Source organism: Hyaena hyaena, unplaced genomic scaffold (genome assembly GCF_003009895.1).
Source record: "Hyaena hyaena isolate Hyena2069 unplaced genomic scaffold, ASM300989v1 scaffold_228, whole genome shotgun sequence".
In the NCBI taxonomy this organism is placed as follows: domain Eukaryota; kingdom Metazoa; phylum Chordata; class Mammalia; order Carnivora; family Hyaenidae; genus Hyaena; species Hyaena hyaena.
Window position 1 is genome coordinate 809,286 of NW_024080860.1, and position 24,901 is coordinate 834,186.

The window sequence follows — 24,901 nt, forward strand, 5'->3', positions numbered from 1 at the left end:
AAGAAGCTCCCACAGGCATCACCAAGGCCAAGGGAAGGCGGTGACTCCGCCCTTGCTTTTCCACATCCTCTGGGCTCCGAGCCTCCCCTGCTTAGCATAGACGCCCTAAATGCCACCAGACGCCTCGGGCTCCACCCCAGGGTCGGGGGGTTGGGGGGGCCCAGGCTGGGCAGGGAGAAGGGCTCCCTGGGGCCGGCCTCATTCCCTCCCCTGCCCCCACCAGCCTGGAAGAAGACTTCATCACGTGGCGAGAGCAGTTCTGGCCGGCCGTGTGCGAACACTTCGGGGTGGAGGCCACCGGAGAGGAGTCCAGGTGCGTGTGTGCACGCAGGGGCGGGAAACGTGGCCCACTGGGCACTGGGAGCTGGCAGACGCTCAGTCACAGAACGAGGGGGTCCCGGGGCCCGCGTTAAGGCATTTGGGCTTTGCCTGAGAGGGACAGGCACCAGGGGGGCTTTCCTCACCTTCTCAAAGCCTGCGGCACCCCAGGCTCCCCAGACCCCCCCACCTCACCCTGCTTCCCCTTGCCAGCATTCGCCAGTATGAGCTCGTGGTCCACTCAGACATCGACAAGGCCAAGGTGTACATGGGAGAGATGGGCCGACTGAAGAGCTACGAGAACCAGAAACCGTGAGTCGAGAGCGTGATTGGGGGCCTGGGGCCGAGGTGCCCCCAACAGCTGGCAGTCCTGTGTCCCCACAGGCCCTTCCCCCCCCGGACCCCATCTCTACCCTTGCCTGTGAGTGAGTGTGGGTGTGGGCCCACGGGTTTGCCTCTACCACACAGGAGGGCATAAGGCAGAGGAAGACGCAGCCCTGTACCCAGGCCCTACCCCCGCTCTCTCCCAGGGGTCCCCCAGGCCGGGGCATGACCGCCAGGAGATGGGCACTTGCTCAGTTTGTACTTAATGTGACATTTTACTCTAAGTAAAACAAGGTGGGGAGGCCCCTACCAGTGCCTGGACCAGGACATCGGGCATAGGGCCATGGCTCCACTTTGAACCTTGGTGGCAAGGACTCAACTTCCTTAAAACTGCCTCTGTATTTGGACTTTTTATCCAAAAACACTGTTCTCTCTCGGGCCCCCGACTTGCTGCCCAGACTCCTGGAGCCGCCCAGGACAAGTACCCCTGCCACCCTGAGGATTTAAGACCAGTGGCCCTGCTTGAAGAGGAAACCCAACATTTCAGTGACTGCGAAGTAAAACTAGGCGCACTGTCCGGGCCAGGCGGGGTGAAGGAGCTCTGCTGCAGGGTCACGGCGCCCAGGCACCTTCTGTCGTGGGGAGCTGTCTACAGGGGCCTGGCCCTCCTGTGCACTCAGCCCACAAACATGTAATGGGTGGAGGGTCTCCCTGGCTTTTAGGGGCCAGCCTCAGTTTCCTGATCTGTAAATGGAGACACTGATGACCTAGCTCTGCCCACTTCTGGGGGGCGTTGAGGGCACTGCCTCAGATCGGGCTGGGAGAACCTTTTACATAATTGGAGAGGTTTCCTGGGGCCCTTGGAGGCCAGCTCTAAGGTTCCCTGTGTTCTGTGAAACCAGAAGGGTCCCTTGGGGGCAGGGAGATTCAGATTGAGGGCTTGGCCAATCACTGAGCTGCTCTCTTCCCCACCCAGCCCCTTTGATGCCAAGAATCCGTTCTTGGCTGAGGTCACCACCAACCGGAAGCTGAACCAGGGAACTGAGCGACACCTCATGCACCTGGAATTAGACATCTCAGACTCCAAACTCAGGTGCTGGCAGCCTCCCCTCCCCCAACCCACCCCTCCCAGAGCCTCCTGACCCTGCCTTCCACCCCCTCCTGAGCCTCGAATCCTCCACCACAGGTATGAATCTGGGGACCACGTGGCCGTTTACCCAGCCAATGACTCTGCCCTGGTCAACCAGCTTGGCGAGATCTTGGGTGCCGACCTGGACGTCATCATGTCCCTAAACAATCTGGATGGTGAGTCCTGGAATGGAGGCTGCCCTCCCTCCAGCCCGGGGCCAGAGGCAGCAGGCAGGAATGGGCCCCTGGCAAAGCCATAGCTAGGTTGAGCTGCTTAGGACCTCATACCCAAGACCCCATGGTTTCAGGCTGTGGGACAGATTGCTCAGCAGCCAATAACCCCAAATGCTCTTCCCCTCTCCCTGCAGAGGAGTCCAACAAGAAGCACCCCTTCCCCTGCCCCACCTCCTACCGCACGGCCCTTACCTACTACCTGGACATCACCAACCCTCCACGCACCAATGTGCTCTATGAGCTGGCACAGTACGCCTCAGAGCCCTCTGAGCAGGAGCACCTGCGCAAGATGGCGTCCTCCTCAGGCGAGGGCAAGGTAGGCCTGCCGCCGCCACCACCTCAGCCCTGTCGCCTGGGCCACAGCACACTCCCCCAGCCCCTCTTCACCCTGCATTTGGTCTTCCCCAGGAGCTGTACCTGAGCTGGGTGGTGGAGGCTCGGCGGCACATCCTGGCCATCCTGCAGGACTACCCATCCCTGCGGCCCCCCATCGACCACCTGTGTGAGCTGCTGCCTCGTCTCCAGGCCCGCTACTACTCCATTGCCTCATCCTCCAAGGTGCGGGGCCCAGCTCACTTAGGGAGGGCACAGCTTGGGGGTGCCCTGACCCGTGGCCCCAGCTCTGCCCCAAACACCGCATATCCAGCGGGCTGGACCACGAGACCGTGAACGGCTCTCTGCCAGTGTTGAGCCAGCCAGGACAGCTGCTGGAAAGGGGATTTTGAGATTTGGGCACCACGAAGGGTGAGAAGGGCCCTGAGCAGAACCCCCCAAGCTGAGAAGACTTGGGTGACAGGGCCAGGGGGCACAGGAGGGAAGGGGCCTCAGGCGTCCTCACCCATCCCACCCCCACCAGGTCCACCCCAACTCCGTGCACATCTGTGCCGTGGCCGTGGAGTACGAGACCAAGTCTGGCCGCATCAACAAGGGGGTGGCCACCAGCTGGCTGCGGGCCAAGGAGCCTGCCGGGGAAAACGGCCGCCGGGCCCTGGTGCCCATGTTCGTGCGCAAGTCCCAGTTCCGCCTGCCCTTCAAGGCCACCACCCCTGTCATCATGGTAGGCCCAGGCACGGGGGTGGCCCCCTTCATAGGCTTCATCCAGGAGCGGGCCTGGCTTCGGCAGCAGGGTGAGTTGTGTGGGTGTGGGCGGGGTTCCACAAGGTTCCTCAAGCCCGGGTACCTGCTTACCCCCTGCTTACCACCCCAGGCAAGGACGTGGGGGAGACGCTGCTTTACTACGGCTGCCGCCGGTCCGATGAGGACTACCTGTACCGCGAGGAGCTGACTCAGTTCCACAAGGACAGCTCCCTCACGCAGCTCAACGTGGCCTTCTCCCGGGAGCAGCCCCACAAGGTGAGGGCCTGGGCAGCCCCTCTGGGCCAGGATGCGGGGCCGTGGGACCTGCCTCATCACTGCGCTGCCTCTACCCCCCACCCCAGGTCTACGTACAGCACTTACTGAAAAGGGACAAGGAGCACCTGTGGAAGCTGATCCACGAAGGGGGTGCCCACATCTACGTCTGCGGGTGAGTAGGGGGAGAGGAGGGGGAGAGGTGGGGTTTGTTGGCCCCGGGGCCTGGGGTGGTGGGCGCCCTGGCCCAGCACCACCTCCTTACTGCCCCAGGGACGCTCGGAACATGGCGAGGGACGTGCAGAACACCTTCTACGACATCGTGGCTGAGATGGGGGCCATGGAGCACACCCAGGCCGTGGACTACGTCAAGAAGCTGATGACCAAGGGCCGCTACTCCCTGGACGTGTGGAGCTAGGGGCGGCCCGTCCCCTCAGGCCCCACAGACTCGCTTCCCCGTGTAATCACTTCCCTCGCTCCCTTCCGCCAGTCTGCTGGCTGGTTTCTGCCCGGCCTCGCCGCAGGGGGGCAGGCGGGCCAAGGGACAGAGACCCGCCCAGGCCCCAGATGCACCCTCTGGAGCACCCTGGCCCCAGGATGCATGGTCAGGGGAGGCCCCAGGGGCCTGTGTTTTGTGAACATCTCCAGCCCTTGGTGGCTGTATGGAAGGGGCTCTTCTCAGCTGAGCTGGGGCCCAGCGCCTCCCCATTATTTTCAATGACTGTAAATAATTTTAAATAATCTCTGATCCTTGGAATAAAGTTGTTTTCTGTATTTTGACTGCTATTGCTTGAGCAGATCCGGAGCCTCCCCTAGGTCTACTCAGAACCCCCCCCCCAAGAACCCATGCCGTGGTGATACAGGGGCCCCCACCTCACCCTTCGGAGAGCACACACCTCAAGCCACCTCTGTGCTGCTCTTCCTTTATTGAGGCTGCTGGCCCCCAGCTGCCCGCAGGCCTGGGCCTGTTCCTCTTCAGCACAGCCTTTGGGGCCCACAGAGCCCACAAAACCCCAGGGAGAGAAGAGACCCTCCCGGATGAGGGGAGCCCCCTACCCCCTCAACACAGGGGCCAGAAGCCCCTTCCAGGCCAGGGGTGCCGTAGGGAGCCGGGCAGGCGAGGGAAAGCCCAGACTCATTCCTTCTTGCTCCCATGCCTCTGACTGTGGAATTTCTGGTGCACAACCCGCAGGGTGGTGAAGAAGTTGCCAAGGAAGAGGAGGAGGAAGGGGAAGCCGCACATAAGCACCTGGGGGAGGAAGTGAGGTCAGGGCGGGTGGGGGGGCGGGCGCTGGCCCTCCCCGGCATGCCTCCCCAGCCCCAGCTCACCTGCCACTCCTTGCACTCAGGATCCCGGGCCAGGTTGAACAACGTCAGCGCGTTAAAAAGCTGCCAGAACTGGAAGGGATGAAGGGTTTCAAACAGCAGATCCCAGTCCCCACTCAAGCCCAAAGCCAGGACGCGGGGACACCCAGCCACATGCTCGGGGACAGAGACCACTTACGTGTCCAAAGAAAAGAAACGGCAGCAGGAAGGTGAGGCCCCGCCACATCCAGGACTGGAAGCCCTCTGCAGGGAGGAAAGGCAGGACGGAGATGGACACAGTCTCTCAGAGCCGCGTGGACAGGAAAGGACCTCCCCTTCCGGCCCCCCGTCAGGGTTCCAGAGCGGGCGGCCACGCCCGACTCACCCACAGTGAGGTCCATGGTGTGCCTCTCGCCCAGGGCCCGCAGGCGGTACAGGCAACCGCTCTGGTAGTAATACTGCAGAAACTGAACGAAGCCTGGGGTGGGGGGCATCAGAACGAGGCTGGGGCCCCAAGTCCTCAGCCCGCCTCCCTCCCCCCCAAGGGGGGTTCCGGAGCCGAGCGGGGCCCTCTTAGGTACTCACTCTGGTACATGGAGAAGGACAAGAATTGGTTCCGGAACTTCTGGTACATGAGGCCGTCAGGCCTGAGGTAGAAAGCAGTGGGAAGGGTAAGGAGTTCAGGGGTGCCACCTTTCTGTCCCACACTCCCCCCGCCCAGGGCCCGGGAGCCAAGCCCGGCCACTCACCACGTCAGCATGACTCCCGACAAGAAGGTGGACACGTAATGATGGAAAACCCACCAGCCTTTGATCCTGTATAGAGAAGCCAGTGTCACTCCTGTCCCTGCAGCCCCGAGGACTGGTGCTCAGGGACAGGGAGCAAGGCCGAGGCAGCACCCCGACCCAGTGCCTGCTTCTGAGGGGCCCAGGGCACCCGCCCCTCCGCGCCCCCCTCGCGCCCTTGCCCACCGAGAGCCGTTGTTGATGAGAATGCTCTCTCGGATGGTCAGCGTGCAGTAATACCAGACCAGCAGGAAGTTGAAGGCGGCATCTGTCACCCTGCGGGGGGCACAGAGGGTTGGTGCCAGAGCCTGGAGGCGGCAGGGGGCCCAGTCCTGAGCAGTTCACCCACCTGGAGTTGAGGAGGAAGCGGCAGGTGAAGGAGATGAGGATGAGGATGATGGTGAGGTAGAGCTTGAACTTCTCGTACTCGTCTTTGTAGGCAAACCTGGGTGGACACACACTGGTGGGACAGGCTGGGACGCCCGCGGGGCCCACCCTCGCCTCTGCCCGGAAGGGAGGCTCCTGCTCCGGACACACTTCCGAGGGCAGCGCGGGCTGACACGGAACAGCGACCCCTGCACCCCAAGGCTTAGCCAGGGCAGCTGGGGCGCGATGGAAAGGACCCAGGACGGTGGACAGCAGGGTGGGGACCCAGCCCGCCCACGACAACAAATTACTTAGCCTGCTTGCTCAGGAGTGTCACGTTGACATTGCCTAGAACCAGGCTCAGGTACAACCTAGGGGAGGGGGGCACCGGGTGAGAAAGGGCTCCGACGAGGAGGGCAGCCAACGGCGCAGAGCTGGGCCGCCATCCCTACCTGGACTTCCCATGGCCCTGGCCTAGGGTTCCAACCTCGGGGGTGCTGTGGACCACTTCGAGAGGAAGGAAACACCGAGGCCCAGCCTCTCCGCCTGCTCCCCAGTCCTGCTCCAGGGTAATCCAGCAGCATCACCTCCCTCATCTCTCCCCAAGCTCCCCCACTCAGGGCCTCCAGGGCAGCCTGGCTCTCGCCCCCCCCACCCCCCCGGAAGCCGGCCCGGGGCCCAGAGCCCATATTTCAGATCGCCTCTGAGAGCAGGGACAGAGCTCAATGCCTGTGTGCACGGCCACCCCCTATCCCCTCCCCCATTCCTGCTAGCAGCAGCAACCCACACCTGGGCCCCCTCCTGGCTCAGAAGAGCCCCCTCAGAAATTCAGCTCGTGCTCTGATCCTGAAGTGCCCAGCCTCCCAGGCTGGTTGCCCCATGCAGACCCTGGCTCCCTGAGACTTCCAGGCCCCCCAGCGCCAGGCTCCTTTCCCCCAAGCCAGCCGAGTCCCCAAGCCCCCCTTACACGTCAGCCACTTTGTCAACCCCTTAACCCCCAGCCCCCTACGCCATCCCTGCGGTGGCCTCGCTAAACCGTCCCTCCAGGCCACTGACATCTCCTGGGCCTACCTCCTCACCCTCTCTACACCTGCTCCCCTCACAAATGAGAGGGGCCCACGCCCAGCCCTTCCCGCCTCCCCAGGGATTCCCCTTTACTGGGTCTCTCACACTGAGGGCCCTACCTCCCCGCAGGCAGATACGCCCAGGTCTTCCACAGGTACAAAGTAACACACGCACGCAGCAAAAGCACCCCCCACCCTTCACGCCAAGTTCCAGCTGCTGGTCTCCCCTCCCATTCACGGCCATGCTTTTGAAGAATCGCTAGAGGTGCCCATCCCCCTGCTCTCCGTCACCTGTTATCAACTTCCACCTCCACCATCCTGTGGAGTGGTTCTCTCCAAGGCCACCCTGGCTTCCGGGAAACCTTTCCCTTCCATATGGCATGTGACCGCCCCCCGCCCCCAGGGCCATCTGGTCTGAGGCTGCTGTCCCCTCCTTCCAGAACATGCTCTTTCCCAGCAGTCTTGCTGTCTATGGTCTCTGCTGGATGCTCTTTACTCGGCCAAAGGTTGTATGCCGTCCCCTGCCACCCTCCTCAGTGACAGTGGCTGATCTAAGGGTCCGTCTGCCCGGCCTACCGGCCTGAAGCAAACTCAGAGGCCTGGCTTCCCCTATGGTCTCCCACCCCCTCCCTGAGCTCTGGTCGCACCTGCAGCTTCCAGCCTCCCATGCCCGCCAGGCTCCCTCCATCATGCGCTATGCTTTCCCTGACCCCTCAACTCCAGTCCCCGTCCTCTCTCCCCAAATCACCCATCTCAGTGAGCTGTCACAGTCACTCGTGCCATATCCCGGACACAGGGCTGTGCCTGACTGCTCAGCCCAGAGAACATCTGCTGGCTAAGCAACCAAGCAAAGGAAGACCGTGCTTCAGGCCGCCTCCAAGGAGCGTCTGTGAACGGAGCTTGGGGAAGGGGTTCTCACCCATTCTTCTTGGGCAAATAGGCCTCCATATCGAAGAAGAGGCCCTGGCGCTCCTTGATCTGGTTCTCCAGCTCCCGTGCGGCCTCCTCGGCATCCGACTGAAGGGAGGGTTTGCATCTGCAGGTGGACAGAAGCTGGAGTCAGAGCAGGGCGCCCCCAGGTGTCCCCAGCCGACCCCTGTGGGGCAGGAGGGTAAACAGGGCCCAGCGAGGGGAGACGCCACACCTGGGACACTCAGGGGTCAGTGCCAGCTCTCCCCCAACCCCAGATCTGACAGCCACTCGCCAGCCCTAGGCCAGGGTGGTACGGGAGCCATGGCGGGGGGGGGGGCGGGGGGGGTCCTAACTGCTTGAGGACAAGAGCCAGCTCCTGCAGCCGCTTCTTCTGCCGCGTGATAGAGCTCGTACAACTGTTCTGCAGCTTGATCAGCTCCTCCAGCTTCAGGCGGTACAGCCGGTGGGTCTCCTGGGGAGGGCAGGCTCAGGCTGGTCAGAAGTCCCCCACCCAGCTGGGCAGGGAGGTGGGGCACAGATGCCCCCAGGGCACCTCGGGAGGGTCTGAGCAAGAAAGGAGGCGGTCTTCTCCCAGAAGCAGGCCAGGGGATGGGCTCCTCCTCAAAGCCCGAAAGCCATCACCGCCCCCTTGTCCCAGAAAACAGATTAGTTTCTGGAAGCATTTCTTGGTGGAAGCCCATCTACTGGTTGTTCCCATCCCTCTCTGTCCCACCCTGAGTTTGGACTATAGGCCCAAGGGCCTATCTTCTCGCCCAGTCAGGCTGCCTGAAGCCACTCTGGTCCTCTCGGATCCTCCTGCCTACCCAGCCTGCTAGCACAGGGGAGCTGAGGTTGTCCAAGCCGCCTGCTGCTAAGCACTCCCCGCATCTCCTTCCCAGTTTAAAGGTCATCAGGCTCCAGCCCTTAGACCTCCGGCTGTAAGACCAGTCCTTCTACCCCTCCCCCAGCACCTTTGGCCCAAAGCGTCCCAGAGCACTTTGCCCTGGTGGGTGAGTTTCCAGAGAAGCAGGCCGGAGACAACCAGGGGCAGTGTGAGGAAGGTCAGGCAGGGGTGGCCGCGCTGGGAGACCAGGTCTGCCCTGCTCAGGACTCCAGGAGAACCTCTAGTGGCAGCAGGCTTGGCCAGGCCTGCGGTGGGCAACAAGGCTTCCATGCACACAGGAAGGGGCTGGAACCAGTCCAGGAGACAGAGAAAGCCATGGCCTAGGCTCCCCCCTTTCTAGGTCTTGTTTCTCATGGCCCAAAGGAGCCACCACACCCCTCTTCAGAACCCAGCACGTGCTACATCTGCCAGCCCCTACCACGGCACTTTCCCCCGTCCAGAGGAGACCAGCAGCCTTCACCCCTCCCCACAGGGCTCCCCACAGAACAGCACAAGGGGCATACTAGACAGATCCAGACAATTCCTCCCACAGCTCCCAACTGGTATCAGAAAGGTTCCAACGCCGTCCAGGCCCATGAGGTAGGTCCCTGCAGGATCTGGCACGCCCACTTCTCCTCTCACTCTTACAGAAGCAGCCACATAGTCCTGCCTCCGCAGCTGCGGTCCTACACCCAGGAATGGGCCCCGCCCCCACCCAGGCACTTCACCTACACATCCTACTACCCCTGGCCCCACCAGCCGGGCTCCCTCCCAGGGCAGCCCAGACCTCCCAGCGCTGCCCTAGGGCGGGGACCGCGCTGCTGGCGCTGCTCAGGCTCCAGCCGCGCGGGCGCCCAGGACATGTTTGCGGAGTGACTGACCCGAGACTGGGCCCGGCCAGCTTTGACTTAGGCAGCCGCTCTCCTGAGAAAGGACGGGGCAGGGACCTCTTTCCTAGGCCCCCGCAGAAGGCCCCACGTCCGCTAGGCGCAGTGGGTCCCTGCCAGGGTCGCGGCGGCCGTGCCAGCGATGGGGCTGCCGCCGGACACTCATTTGAGGCCGAGAGGTGGGTCCAGCTACAGCCACCAGCACCCGGGGTCTCCTCGCCCTCTGGAGCCATGCCAGCGTCCCCGACCCTTGACCCCGAGCCCCCCCCCCCCCACTGCCTGACCCAGGGCTGCCCAACCCTTGACCTCGAGCCAGAGCGACGTGGCTCGGGACCAATGGGCGCCCTCACTGGCACTCACCTGAAGGCTCTGGAAGTCCTGCTGCAGCTCCTCCCAGTCCCGCAGGCAGTCACCTAGCGGGCCCGGGGCCGGGGGATGCATGGCTGCCAGGCCACAGGCCGTACGAGCCGAGTCTTGGGACCGCGCCGCAACCCCGGCCCGCCCAAGGCGCCTCCGCCGCCGCCGCCGCCGCCGCCGCCCCCGTCCGCTTCCGGGCTCGCGCCGCCGAGACCACCAATGGGGAAAGGCCTGAAGCTACCAGGGCGCTGGCCCCGCCCCCTGCCCTAACCAATCCGGACCCTGGGCGGGGCACGGGCGGGGCCACTGCTGCCGGGATGCCCTCCCAGCCGCTTGCAGCTCTACTGGGGCTGGAGCACTACCCGGTCGCCGGCTCTGGCTCCACGGATCGTGCCAGCCGCGTGGTCCGTCAAGCTGGCAGTAAACTGAAGCCCACGGAGGTGACCCCTGCCTCAAACACTTTCGTCCTTGGGAAAGCAGCGCCTCTTCAGGAAGGGGATTCCCAGCGTCTTTTCTGGCTTGGATTTTTACAGTGGCCGCCTTACGGTCTCTCCGCCTCCGGACTCACCGCTACTATCCATCCTTGCAGGGGCCACCCTACTGCCAGTCCTAATACACGACTGGCCCCATTCCTTCCGTGGCCCCATTGAAAACGTGCCAGCGGCTCTGCTCTTCCTACCAAGAGGTCCCTAACCCACAGAGACATTGCTTGCAGTCTTCCCAAACTCTGTTCCAGCTCCTAGCCTAACAACGGATTTCCGGCCTGAGCTGACTGGAAAGCCCTTATCCGTCGGGCAAAACCCCTCTCCTTGAGGGACTGGGCTTCCGTTGGGGAGCGGGACAATTCCACCCTTCTGCAAAGAGTCCTGGAGGGTGAGATGGCCTTCACCTCTAGGCCCCTCCCCAGCCGCTCGAGGGTGGCCAGGAATGTTTGCTAAATGAACACGGACACCCTAAATTCCCCGTGAGCCCCATCATCTGTGCCCTCTCCTGACTTGTGCTGTGGGTGCTGCCAGGGCTTGGAAGCACATTCTGAGGAAAATTCCCCTTAAGACCTGAGGAATTTCTAGAAGCAGGATGTGGGAGATAGAAGGGGTGGAAATCTCTTCTTGGGGAGCCCAGCCAGGAGGAAATGACTGGGGAAGAAGGAAAGGAACCACCAGACTGGCTGGGGAGTTCTAGGACCCTGAATGAGGCAAGGGTGTGCCCCGTGCCAGGAGTCTGTCAGAACTGCGGAGCCTGGCACCTGGGCCAAGGCTGGGCCTGGCATCTCTGGCACTGGGGGATCTCTGCCCCATAGGTGAGCACTGTGACATCCCTGTGGACCAACATAAGGCAGGGGGATCCCTTGGAACTCCTCCCAGATGGCCTCCAAAGGGTCCAAGTTACCGGGGCATGTGGGATAGCTGTTCAGACAGCCTAATGCTTTTTCCGAGGCAACCTCAGGAGTGCAGGAGGGGTAGTCCAGGATGACCCAGGCATGGGGGGTGGGAGGTGGGGTGTCCTGCTGAGTCTCGCCTGCTCTGTGGCATGAACGAGCAGCCGGTGAAAAAACACTGCAGGAGGCTGACACAAGACTCCAGGCAGCAAAGGCCTTCTCTTTCCACACCAGCCTGGTTACACAGCCTGGCGCAGGACCCACAAGAAGCCCCCAGACAAGGTGCTTCAGGACCCATAGCTGGGCCATAGAGAAGATCAGTAGCGTGGATCCAAGATGTCTGTGACAGAGTCTCCGAGGACAACCTTCTCCCACTCCAACAGCTGAGCCACCAAGCCCCGGTTCGGACGCATATTGTTTTTGCACTTCTTGACATAGGCCCAGGACTTCTGTCAAGACAAGGAGGGAAAGCAGACTTTAGGGTTTGGACCTGCGCCCTTCCACCTCTCTCACAGCCGGCTCAGGAGGGACAGGAGGCACCTGCCCATGGACCAGCAACATGGCTTAGCAGCTGGACAGAGAAATGAATGTATCAGGGCCTTGAGTCATAGGAGCTGGCTGGGTTTTGAGCAGGCCCATCTGCACTTCTGCTGCTGGATATGGAAGCAGAGATCATTCTCAGTTCAGATGGCTCCTGTGAAGGCTGAGACAACGTGGGTGAAAACTCCCTGTGCGCAGAAGAGTACCATGCTCCTGCCTGGCACACCATGCAACTCCAACAAAGGTCAGCATTGTGAACAGATTAATGGAAAGGGGAAGGGAACTCTGGGGAAATTCTCTGAAGAAGGGAGCGTGAAACTTCCTTCAGGTGTCGACCTTAAAATGCAGGAAGGCTCATTACATGAAGGAAGAGGACAGACTGGTCTCCATCTGGGCTGAGGACAGAAGAAAAAGGAAAAATGGGGCCCCAGCAAACTAGGAACCGAAGAAATGTACCTCAACATAATAAAGGCCATATGGGACAAGCCCACGGGTAATATACTCAATGGTGAAAGACTGAAAGCTTTTCCTCTAAGATCAGGAACAAGACAAGGATGCCAGCTTGCACCACCTCTATTCCACACTGTACCAGAAGTTCTAACTAACCAGAGTGGGAGGAAGGGAGAGAAGGGCACCCAAATTGAAAAGAAAGAAGTAAAATTACCTCTATTTGCAGGTGACATAATTTTATATGTAGAAAACCTTAAAGATTACACCAAAAAATCTGTTAGAATAAATGAAGTTAGCAACGTTGCAAAATTACAAAACCAACATTCAAAATTAGTTGCAATATCTATACACTAACGACAAATGATCTCAAAAGTAAATTAAAAACAAAATTCCGGGGCGCCTGGGTGGCTTAGTCGGTTAGGCGTCCGACTTTCGCTTGGGTCATGATCTCGCGGTTCATGGGTTCGAGCCCCGCGTCGGGCTCTGTGCTGACTGCCAGCTCAGAGCCTGGAGCCTGTTTCAGTCTGTGACTCCCTCTCTCTCTGACCCTCCCCTGCTCACACTGTCTCTCTCTCTCTCCTAGAAATAAATAAAACATTAAAAAAAATTTTTTTTAAATAAATAAAAAATAAATAAAAACAAAATTCCATTTACGGTGGCATCAAAAGGAATAAATACTTAGGAATAAACTCAACCAAGGGGTAAAAGAACTGTACCCTGAAAATTATAACACATGGCTGAAAGATATTTTAAAAGACACAAATAAATGGAAAGACACCCTACACACATGGATGGGAAGACTTGATACTGTTAAGATGTCAGTGCTCCCCAAAGTGACGTATAGATTTAATACAATCTGTACAAAATCCAAACAGCATTTCACGCAGAAATTGAAAAAACACATCCTATAATTCATACAGAATTTCAAGGGACCCCCCCCCCCCATAGCCAAAACAGTCTTGAAAAAAGAGAACAGCACTGGAATTCTCATACTTCCTGATTTCAAATCTCTGAAGTTATTACAAAAGTATAGTAATCGAAAACAGTGTAGTACTGACGTAAAGATAGACACTGAGACCAAAGGAACAGGATAGACAGCCCAGAAATATGTGGATATATGGCCAAATGGTTTCAAGGAGGGTGCCAAAACCATTCAATGGAGAAAGGGCAAATGGAAAACTGTATATCCACATGGAAAAGAGTCAAGTCAGTCACTTAACCTTACACCATATACAAAAAGTAACTCAAAAACAATTGAAGACCTAAGTGTAAGAGCTTACACTATAAAAATGTTATGAGAAAACATAGGAGAAAAGCTTCAGAACATTGGATATGGCAATGATTTCTTGGATAGGATCAAGAAATACCAGGGGATTAAAAATGGACAAATTGGATTACATCAAAATTAAAAAGAAAAAAAAAAACTTCTGTGGATCAAAAGACACACTCAACAGGGTGAAAAGACAAGCCACAGTTTGGGAGGGAACATTTTCAAATGATATATCTGATGGGTATCCAGGTGCTAATATGAAGAATATAGAAAGAGCCCCTAAAACTCAACAAAAAACCCAAACAACCAGATAGAAACATAAGCAAAGAACCTGAATAGACATTATTCCAAAGATACATGAAAGGTCAATAAGCCACCTGTAAATATTTGTTCTACATCACTAATCATTAGGGAAATGCAAATCAAAACTACAATAAGATACTTCTTCACACTCATTAAGATGGTTATTATATTAAAATAAAAACAACAAGCATTGGTGAGGATGTGGAGAAAAAGGAACCTCCATGTACTGCTGGTGGAAATGTAAAATGGTATAGCCACAGTGGCAAAACAGTATGGAGATTCCTCAAAAAATTAAAGATAGAGATACCATATGATCCAGCAATTCCACTTCTGGGTATACGCCCCCAAAGAATTGAAAACAGGGTCTTGAAGAGGTATTTGTACACCCATATTTGTATAATGGTGTACACCCATAATTCACAGCATTATTCACAATACCTCAAACATGGATACCTCCCAAGTGTCCATCAATGGATGAATGGAAAAACAGAATGTGGCATATAACACAATGGAATGTTGTTCTATCTTTTAAAGAAAGGAAATTGGGACACACGCTAGCTACATCATGGATGAACCTTGAGGACATTGTGAGAAGTAAAATAAGCCAGTCCACACAAGGACAAATACTGTGTGATCCACTGATATGAGGTACCTAGCAGCGTCAAAATCATAGAGACAGCAAATAGAATGATGACTGCAGGGCTTGGGGGAGGGGAGGACAGGGAATTTTTGTTTAATAGAGCTTAAAAGAGTTTCAGCTTTAGAAGAGTTTTGGGGATGGATGATGGTGGTGGCTGTGCAACACTAGAAAGGATTTGAAGATTTTTATAATTATTATTTGAGAGAGCGAGAGAGTGAACCCAGGCAGGGAAGAGGGGCAGAGGGAGAGAGAATTATAAGCAGGCTTCACCCTTAGCGCAAAGCCCAACACAGGGCTCAATCCCTTGACTCCGGGATCATGACCTGAGCCCAAATCAGGAGTTGGATGCTCAATCTACTGAGTCACCCATGTGCCCCTAGAAAGTATTGAATACCACTGGACTGTACACTTGTAAAAAATGGTTAAGATGGACATAAATAAATGGTTAAGATGATAAATGTTACATTATGTGTATTTTAACACAATAAAAGAAAAACAACTGCAACAAGATATCACCTTATGCCCATTAGGATGGCTACTATTTAAAAAACAACAACAACAGAAAATAACAAGTGTTGGTGAGGATGTGGAGAAACTGGAAACCTGCTGCACCATTGGTGGGAATGTAAAATGGTGCAGCCGCTGTGGAAAACAGTACAGTGATTACTCAAAAAAGTAAAAATAGACTTACCATACGATCCAGCCATTCCACTCTGGGTATATACCCAAAATAACCAAAAGCAGGTGGCCAATGGGGCTTGTGTTTATGGGTTCAACAGGACAGCAGCAAACAAAGAAATAGTTCATAACTGGCTATCACCCCAGGGCTCAGTGTAAAAGGAGCAGACAGAGATGCCGATCATCTTCTCATCTTACCCTGAACCGGGAATATTTGCATACTATTTAAGCTGCTGCCTGGAGGTCAGGCTTCCAGTCTGCCTGAATCTAGATGCAGACTTAAGATCCTCCCCTTTGGGGCACTGACAGATCTTGGCACACCCTCAACTATGGGGAGCCGTTAAGAACAAAGCAAGCTGCTTTGACAGTCAAAAAGGTTTGAGAGACAACTAAGAACTAGGGAAGGGACCTAGGGAAGGGTTGAACAGTAAGGTTCGTTCCCTACACCAGGCCACTCCTTCAAGACTAGGAGAGGTGGCTGTTTTCCCCATTGCATAGAAACCAACAGAGCAAGGAAAATGAAAAAACAGAGGAATACATTCCAAACGATTGATATCCATATGCTAATATGACGAATATAGAAACAGCTCCTAAAACTCAACAAAAAAACAAACAGCCCAATTGAAGCCTAAGCAAAAAACCTGAATTGACATTTTCCCAAAGAAGATACATGAATGGTCAATAAGCACATGAAGATATTTCCTCACAAGTTAAGCCTCCCAAAAACATTTTAATGAAATGGGGATAAGTGCTTTACCTGATAAAGAGTTCATTTCATAAAGATGTTCACCGAGGTTCTCTTTAACCTTGGAATTTGGTGGGAATTCCAACTACAAGACAGAAAACATCAGAAAGTACCAAATGGAAATTACAGAGCTGAGGGATACAATAACTGAACTGAAAAAATACAACAAAAGGATTCAACTGCAGACTACGTGAAGAGGAAGGAAGGATCTGTGGAGTCAAAGACAGTGCAGTGGGATGCATCCAACCAAAGCAGTAACAGAAGGAGGAGGAAAAGGAAGAGGAGGAGGGGAAGGAGGAGGAAGAAGACAGGAAGGAGGAGGAGGAGGAGGAGGAGGAGGAGGAGGAGGGGGAGGAGAAGGGAGGGCAAAGGAGGAGGAGAAGAAAAGAAAAACAAGAATACCTTAAGGGACTTATGGGCAATATCAAGAGGATCAATGTTGACAGTGCAGGGGTCCCAGAAGGAGAAAGAAAGAGAAAGGGACAGTAAACTTATTTGAGGAAATGACACTGAAAACTTCCCTAACCTGGAAAAGAAAACAGACATCCAGAGCCCAGAGAATTCCAAAAAAGACGAATCCAAAGATCCACACCAAGACATCTCACAATTCAATTGTCAAAAGTTAAAGACAAGGAGGGGCACCTGGGTGGCTCAGTCGGTTGGGCGTCTGACTTCGGCTCAGGTCATGATCTCACGGTTTGTGGGTTCAAGCCCCGTGTTGGGCTCTGTGCTGACTGCCAGCTCAGAGCCTGGAGCCTATTTCAGATTCTGTATCTCCCTCTCTCTCTGACCCTCCCCTGCTCATGCTGTCTCTCTGTCTCTCAGAAATAAATAAAACATTAAAAAAAAAAAGTTAAAGACAAGGAGGGAATCTTAAAAGTAGCAAAGGAAAAATAACTTGGTGCACTGGGGGGGCCCCATGAGACTCGCAGATTTTCAGCAGAAACATTGCAAGCCAGAAGGAAGCGAGGTGATATATTCAAAGCACTGAAAGAAAAATATGCCAACCAAGAACACTCTACACAGCATAATGGTCCTTCAGAATCAAAGGAGAGACAAAGAGTTTTCCGGGCAATCAAGAGTTGAAGGAGTTCGTCACCTCTAGACCCACTTTACAAGAAATGTTACAGGGACTTCTTTAAGCTGAAATGAAATGGCACTAATTAGTAACAGGAAAAAAAGGCAAGTATTACTGGTAAAGTAAAATTCAAAATACTCTAATGTAAAGGTGGTAGGTTCACTTATAAATCTAGTATGAAGGGTAAAAGACAAAAATACTACAAATAACTAGCTACAGTAATTCTTTAATGAAACAAATAAAAATATGTAAATTATGACATCAAAAACATAAAACATGGAGGGGCATAGTAAAAATGTAGCGTTTTAGACTGTGTTCAAACTTAAGTTGCTATCAACTGAAAACAGACTGTTAGAAGTTGTTTTATGTGAGCCTCATGATAACCACAAAGCAAAAATCTGTAATAGATACACCAAAGAGAAAGAGAAAGGAATAACCACACCAGTATAGAAAATCACAAATCACAAAGGAAGAGAGCAAGAGAAGGAAAAAAGAAATTACAAAACAGCCCCCCCCAAAACAATTAAAATGTCAGTAACTCTAAACCTATCAATAATTACCTTAAATGTAAATAGACTAAATGCTCCCAATGAAAGACACAGAGTAGCAAAACAGATTTAAAAAGAGAGAGAGAGAGAAGACTCATCTATATGCTGCCTAAGAAATTCACTTCAGATGTTAAGGGCGCACACATACACACACACACACACACACACACACACACAAAATGAAGGGATGGCAAAAGATGGTCCAGGCAAATGGAAACCAGAAGAAAGCTGGGGCTGCTATGCTTATATCAGACAAATAGACCTTATGACAAAGACTGTAATAAGAAACAAACAAGGTCATTATTTAATGATACAAGGCTGAATCCAACAAGAGGATGTAAAATTTTGTACATATTTATGCACCCAACATAGAAACCCCTAAATATATAAAGCAAATATTTACAGACCTAAAGAGAGACATAGACAGCAACATAATAATAGTAGGGGACTTTAATATCCCACTGTCATTAACAAGTCATCCAGACATAAAACCAATAATAAAACATTGGGCTTGAACTACACATTAAGCCAGATGGACCTAACAGACATTTGCAAAACATTCCATCTCAAAGTAGCAGAATACACATTCTTCTCAAGGCATTCTCCAGGACAGATCACATGTTAGGCCACAAACCAAACCATGATAAATTTGAGAAGACTGTATTATCAAGCATCTTTTCTGATCACAATGGTAAAAAACTAGAAATCAATTACAAGAAGAAAACTGGAAAGTATGCAAACAACCAATGGGTCAATGAAGAAATCAAAAGAAATACCAAAAATATCTTGAGGGCCCCTGGCTGGCTCAGTCAGTGGCACATGCGACTCTCAAACTCAGGGTTGTGGGTTCAAGCCCCACATTGGGTGTAGAGACTGCTTAAAAGTAAAATCATTTTAAAAAATGTCTTGAAACAAATGGAAATATAACATACCAACATTTATGGGCTGCAGCAAAAGCAGTTCTAAGAAGTTCATAGCAATAAATGCCTATGTTAAGAAACAAAAACACATCAAGCAACTAGAAGAATAAACTAAGCCCAAAGTTAGTAGGAGGTGGGAAACAACCAAGATAGAAGTGGAAATAAATAGAGACTAAAAAGACAATAGAAAAGATCAGTGAAACTAAGAGATGAGTTTTTAAAAAAGATAAACAAAATAGACAAACTTTTAACTAGACTCACCAAGAAAAAAAAAGGACTCAAATAATATCAGAAATCAAAGTGGAGACATTACAACTGATACCAAAGAAATGCAAAGGATAAGAGATTACGGTGAACAATTATACAACAACATATTGAACAAACTGGAAGACATGGTTAGATTCTTGGACTTTACAACCTGTCAAGACTGAATTATGAATAAATAGAAAATCTGAACAGACCAATTATTAATAACAAGATTGAGAGGTGCCTGGGTGGCTCAGTCAGTTGGGCGTCTAACTTTGGCTCAGGTCATGATCTCGCAGTTCACAAGTTTAAGCCCCGCATCTGTGCTGACAGCTCAGAGCCTGGAGCCTGCTTCAGATGTGGTGTCTCCCTCTCTCTTTGCCCCTTCCCTGCTCATGCTCTGTCTCTCTCTCTCTCAGAAATAAACAAATATTAAAAATTAAAAAAAAAAAAAAACAAGATTGAATCCATAATCAAAACCCCCCAGAGAAACAAAAGTCCAGGATCAGATAACTTCACTGGTGAATTGGACCAAACATTTAAAGAATTGATACCAATCCTTATTAAACTCTTCCCAAAAACAGAAGAGGAGGAACACTCCCAAATTCACTCTACAAGGCTAGCATTACCCTGATGCCAAACCAGACACAACACGAAAAGAAAATTACAGGCCAATATCCCTGATTAGTATAGATGCAAAAGTCCTCAACAAGATCTCAGCAAGCCAAATTCAACAATACAGTAAAAGAATTATACACCATGATCAAGTGGGATTCAATTCACGGAGGCAAGGATAGCTTCATATCTGCAAACCAATCGATGTGATATATCATCGTAACAAAATGAAGGATAAAAAGTGTATGATTATCTGAATAGATGCAGAAAAAACATTTAACAAAAATCAATATTCACTTATAAAGATTCTCCAAAGAGTAATAAAGGAAATACACTGCAATGTAATGAAAGCGATGTATGACAAGTCCATCATCATACTCAATGGTGAAAAGCTGAATAGCTTCTCCTTTAAGATCAGGAACAAGAGAAGGATGCCCTCTCTTGCCACATTTATTCAACATAGTATTGCAAGTCCTAGCAGGAGCAATAGGCAAGAAATGAAAGGCATCCAAATTGGAAAGGAAGTAAAACTCTCTTTGCAAATCATATTGTATTTGGAAAACCTTAAAGTATCCATCAAAAAAACATTAGGACTAATAAATTCAGTGAAGTTACAGGATACAAAATCAATACACATAAAGCTCGTGCACTAATAGTGAACTATCAAAAAGAGAAATTGAGAAAATAATCCCATTTATAATTGCATTAAAAAGAAGAAAATCCCTAGGGATAAATTTAACCAAGGAGGTAAAAATATATACACTAAAAATTGTAAGACATTGATAAAAGAAACTGAAGAAGATACAAATAAATAGATATCCTGTGCTCATGGATTGGAAGAATTAACATTGTTAAGATGTCCATACTACCCAAGCAATCTACAGATTCAACACAATCCCTTTCAAAATCCCAAAAGAATTTTTCACAGAAATAGAGCAAACAATCCTAAACTTTGTATGGAACCATAAAAGATCCTCAGATAACTAAAGCGATCTTAAGAAAGAAGAACAAAGCTGGAGGCATCATATCCTGATTTCAAACTATATTACAAAGCTATCATATTCAAGGGAGTATGGTAGCCACATAAAAATACACGCATAGATCGATGGAACAAAATAGTCTAGAAATAAACCAACATGTATAAATTTTCAATTAATTTATGACAAAGGAGACCAGAATAGACAATGGGCAAAGGACAATCTTCAATAAATGACACTGGGAAACGAGACAGTCACATGCAAACTAGTGAAACTGGAACATGTCTTCCTCCATACACAAAAGTCAACTCAAAATAAATAAAGTCCTGAATGTAAGACTCGAAACCATAATGCTCCTCGAAGAAAATGTATCTAGTAAGCTCCCTGACATCAGTCTTGGTGATGATATTTTGGACTTGATACCAAAAGCAAAGGCAATAAGAACAAAACCAAAGAACTACATCAAGCTAAAAAGCTTTTTCACAACAAAGGAAACCATCAATAAAATGAAAAGGCAACCTACTGAACGGGAGAAGACATCTGTAAATCATATACCTAATAAGAGGTTAATAAGAGGTTCTAATATATAAAGAATTCTTGCAACTCAATAGAAAATCTGATTTTCAAAGGAGCAAAAAGATGTCTTTTCCCAAAGAAGACCTATAGATGGCCAATGGGTACATGAGAAGGTCCTTGACATCACTAATCATCAGGGAAGTGCAGATCAAAATGACAATGAGGTATCACCTCACACCTGTTAGAATGACTATTACCAAAAAAGGTAAGAAATAACAAGTACTAACAAGGATGTGGAGAAAAGGGAACCTTGATGCAATAATGATAGAAATGTAAATGATAGTCACTATGGAAATAATATAGAGGTTCATAAAAAATTAGGAATATGAGCACGTGGGTGATTCACACAGTCGAATGCCCAACTCTTGATTTCGGCTCGGGTCACGATCCTGGACTCCATGCTGAGCATGGAATGGACCTGCTTGAGATTCTCTCTCTCCCTTTCCCTCTGCTCATCTCCCTACTCACATGCACTCTCTCTCTCTAAAATAAAGGAAAAAAACATAATAAAAAGAATAGAGCTACCATATGATCCAGAAATTCCATTTCTGGGTATTTATCCAAAGGAAACAAAAACATGGGGCACCTGGGTGGCTCTGTTGGTTAACCATCCAACTTCAGCTCAGGTTATGATCTCAGAGTTTGTGAGTTTGATCTCCATATCAGGTTCTCTGCTGTTGGTGAGAAGCCCACTTTGAATCCTCTGTCCCCCTCTCTCTGCCCCTCCCCTGCTCACACATGTGCACTTTCTTAAGAATAAAAATAAGTATTTTTTAAAAAGGAAACAAAAACACTAACCCAAAAAGTTATCTGTATCCCATTGTTCACTGCAGCATTATTTACAATAACCAAGACATAGAAACAACCTAAGTGGCCACTGATGCATGAATGGATAAAGACAATGTGGAATGAAATGGAGCACACAATGGAATACTATTCAACCACAAAAAAGGAAGGAATCCAACTATTTACAACAACACTGATGGACCTTGAAGGCATTATGGTAAGTGAAGTCAGACAAAGAAAGACAAATACCATATGGTCTCACTTATATGGAACCTAAAAACAAAAACAAAACAAAACAAAACCACAAAAGCTGAACTCAGACACAGGGAATGTGTTGCCAGAGATAGGGGCCAGAGGTGTGCAAAACGGTGAAAGTGGTCAAAAGGTACAAACTTCCAGTTACAAAATAAGTCCTAGGGATATACACAATATGGGAACTATAGTTAATGTTGTATTATATAATTTAAAGTTACTAAGAGAGTAGACCTTAAAAGTTCTCCTCATAAGAAAAAAAATTTGTACCTACATGTGGTGATGGATGTTAACAAAACTTACTGTCATCATTTTCTAATATGTACAGAACACTGAATAATTGTTGTGTACCTGAAACTGATGTTACATGTCAATTATATCTTAATAAAGAATAAAGCAGGAAAAAAATCTGAAAGCAGGATATTCATACACCCATGTTCACAGTAGCATTATTCACAAAATAAACAAAAGGTAGAAGTATCCCAAATGGCCCATCAAGAGATGAAGGGATAAACAAAATGTGTATATACATACATACCTAACAACATCAATATATGTGAGGCAAGGAGAAATAGATGAATCCACTATCCTAGATTTCATCACCTCTCTATCAGTAATGGACAGATATGGCAGGCAGAAAATCAGTAAGGCCATAGTTGAACTCAACAGCACCATCAATTAACTAGATATAATTGACATCTATAGAATATTCCATCGAAAAGAATATACATTCTTCTCAAGCTCAAATGGAACATTCACCAAGATGAATGTTCATCTAAATCAATCATCTAAGTTTTCCTTCTTAGGAAACTAATAAGAGTAAATTAAGCCCAACGTAAGTAGAGAAAAAATAATAAAAATTAAAGCAGAAATCAATGAAATTGAAAACAAAACAGAAAAAAAATGACATAAAAAGCTGGTTCTTTTGGGAGAAAAAAAAAATCATGGGTTCCTGGGTGGCTCAGTTGGTTAAGTGTCTGACTTTGGCTCAGGTAATGATCTCACAGTTCATGAGTTTAAGCCCTACATCAGGCTCTGTGCGGACAGCTCAGAGCCTGGAGCCTGCTTTGGATTCTGAGTTGCCCCCTCTCTATGCCCCTCCCCCACTTGTGCTCTGTCTCTGTCTCTCAAAAACAAACATTTAAAAAAAAATTTTAATTTTTTAAATTAAAAAAATCATCAATATGGATAAGCCTCAAGCAAGGCTAACTAAGGGAAGGAGGGAAGATATAAGTCATTAATATCAGAAATGAAAAAGGGACATCGCCACAGAGCCCATGGACATTAAAAGGATACTAAAGGAATACCATGAACAACATCATGTCCACATAGAATCTAGATTCTATCTATCTATCTGGAATCTAGAGATTCCAGCTCTGCCACTTACAGCTGTGGGGTCTTGGGCAAATTACTCAGCCTCTAGAAGCCTCCTTCAAAATGGGGATAACAACATGCTGTGGGGTGATTGTGTGTGTCCTCACAAAGGCCTGGCACTCAGCCAATATTAGCCATTATAGTGCCTCAGGATTTGGGTTTTGTTTTGTTTTTCTCTGAAGATCTTTTTTTTTTTTTTAATATTTTTTTATTTATTTCTAGGAGAGAGAGAGAGAGACAGCATGAGCAGGGGAGGGTCAGAGAGAGAGGGAGACATAGACTCAGAAACAGGCTCCAGGCTCTGAGCTGGCAGTCAGCACAGATCCCGACGCGGGGCTCGAACCCACAAACCGCGAGATCATGACCCAAGCGAAAGTAGGACGCTTAACCGACTAAGCCACCCAGGCGCCCCTCTGAAGATCTTTTAAGGGACAACATTACTCTCAGCAGATTAAAGGAACCGGAATAGATTTCTTAAGGGCTTGCTGGCTCTGGGATCCCACACAACCTTGTGCCAAAGCTTTGAAAGCCCAGGACAAGCATGGTGGCTGTGGGTTCACCCCTTAACTTCCCACGTCTGGTCTTGGGGCCCCAGTGACCTGAGCTGGGACCATAAGCCCCAGGAAGTGGTATATTGCCCAAGTGTGGCCCACACTTTTTTTTTTTTTTTTCCGCCAAGCCCATGGGCTCTGACCATCACAACTGAGTTGACAATAGCCAGAAACACAGCTTCCCCAATGCTCGGAGGAGGACCCTAGGGCCACACAGACAACAGGAGGGAATGTCTCTCTCTTGACCCCAGGCGGCAGCAGAGCTGAGCCCAGGTCAACCCCTGTCAGCTATGCAAGGCATTGCTTGGTAATGGTGAGGAAAACCTAACTGCTACACAGGACTGACTCAGTCTGAAAAGGACCCAGCAGGATCACAGTGGCAGTCCTTGCTGCCGGCAGCTCTGGGAACTGTGTAGCGTTTTTTGTCAAGAGTTACCTAGATGGCATCTCAGGGCAGAACCCCCAGCAACGGGACGCCCTTGCACATGATACAGATAACTACCCCCAGGTTCCTACTGAGAGAAGGACTCGGGTCCTTCAGGGACCCAAGCACCTGAACTCGCACTGAGCAGGACAGGCCCTGGCGCTCCCTACTGGAGTTATGCGGGGACCCGTACAGGTCTACAGGTGCTCAGGGGGCCGGGCCCTCGCTGCTGGAGAACTCAGAGGGGCCAGGTGGGTGTCCCCTCCCTCTCGCACTCACCCAGCCAGCTCTGGAAGCCTGGGAGCAGAGAGGACGGTGACATGCTTGTCAGGGCTGGGAAACGTCACTAAATGTCAGAGCTGCAAGGTTTGTGTTCCCAAACGTCACTGTGAGCAGTAAAGAAACCAGGGACCCCAGCAGGCCAGCCACTCCCCCGCCCCCCTTCATTGGCCCCATTTGAACTCCTGAGGAGCTCCCGTCCTGGACCTCCCCCTGCAGGCAGTGAGCTCGCCACGCCTTCCCGCCCCCCTTCATTGGCCCCATTTGAACTCCTGAGGAGCTCCCGTCCTGGACCTCCCCCTGCAGGCAGTGAGCTCGCCACGCCTTCTGCCAGCTCCGTCCACATTCCAGCTCAACA

At 50.9% G+C, this 24,901-nt stretch overlaps 3 protein-coding genes across 9 annotated transcripts in view; 1 reads left to right on the forward strand and 2 right to left on the reverse strand.

The window, feature by feature from the left end:
- LOC120239289 (NADPH--cytochrome P450 reductase) overlaps positions 1–4,128 on the forward strand; it is a 57,863-nt gene extending 53,735 nt beyond the window's left edge. For all 3 annotated transcript variants that reach the window (XM_039243488.1, XM_039243486.1, XM_039243487.1), the window contains exons 7-16: positions 224–313; positions 532–630; positions 1,619–1,735; positions 1,829–1,947; positions 2,139–2,320; positions 2,413–2,562; positions 2,861–3,131; positions 3,212–3,357; positions 3,444–3,529; positions 3,628–4,128. In XM_039243488.1, coding sequence (XP_039099419.1) covers positions 224–313; positions 532–630; positions 1,619–1,735; positions 1,829–1,947; positions 2,139–2,320; positions 2,413–2,562; positions 2,861–3,131; positions 3,212–3,357; positions 3,444–3,529; positions 3,628–3,772 — 1,405 coding nt within the window. In that variant the 3' untranslated portion in view covers positions 3,773–4,128. The remainder of the gene's footprint in view (positions 1–223; positions 314–531; positions 631–1,618; positions 1,736–1,828; positions 1,948–2,138; positions 2,321–2,412; positions 2,563–2,860; positions 3,132–3,211; positions 3,358–3,443; positions 3,530–3,627) is intronic.
- A 132-nt stretch (positions 4,129–4,260) lies between these two features.
- Positions 4,261–10,098, reverse strand: TMEM120A (transmembrane protein 120A). The gene is made up of 12 exons (XM_039243489.1): positions 9,917–10,098; positions 8,140–8,258; positions 7,794–7,910; positions 6,122–6,181; positions 5,794–5,889; positions 5,631–5,720; positions 5,409–5,474; positions 5,245–5,306; positions 5,045–5,137; positions 4,859–4,923; positions 4,684–4,752; positions 4,261–4,603 (listed from the first exon to the last, which is right to left on the reverse strand). Exons 1-12 carry the CDS (start codon positions 9,995–9,997, stop codon positions 4,490–4,492), a joined length of 1,032 nt encoding a protein of 343 aa, XP_039099420.1. The 5' UTR covers positions 9,998–10,098; the 3' UTR covers positions 4,261–4,489.
- Positions 10,099–11,480: 1,382 nt separating this feature from the next.
- Positions 11,481–24,901, reverse strand: part of STYXL1 (serine/threonine/tyrosine interacting like 1) — an 80,081-nt gene continuing 66,660 nt past the window's right edge. For all 5 annotated transcript variants that reach the window (XM_039243494.1, XM_039243495.1, XM_039243496.1 and 2 more), the window contains exon 9: positions 11,481–11,740. In XM_039243494.1, coding sequence (XP_039099425.1) covers positions 11,609–11,740 — 132 coding nt within the window. In that variant the 3' untranslated portion in view covers positions 11,481–11,608. The remainder of the gene's footprint in view (positions 11,741–24,901) is intronic.

Bases quoted from the DNA above. Each gene is read 5' to 3' on its own strand.
- TMEM120A (XM_039243489.1), bottom strand. From the start codon at position 9,997: ATGCATCCCCCGGCCCCGGGCCCGCTAGGTGACTGCCTGCGGGACTGG. The intron at 5,138-5,244 runs GTGAGTACCTAA...CCCCCACCCCAG, and splicing joins GTCCTTCTCCATGTACCAGA to GCTTCGTTCAGTTTCTGCAG. The intron at 4,753-4,858 runs GTAAGTGGTCTC...CATCCCTTCCAG, and splicing joins CGTTTCTTTTCTTTGGACAC to TTCTGGCAGCTTTTTAACGC.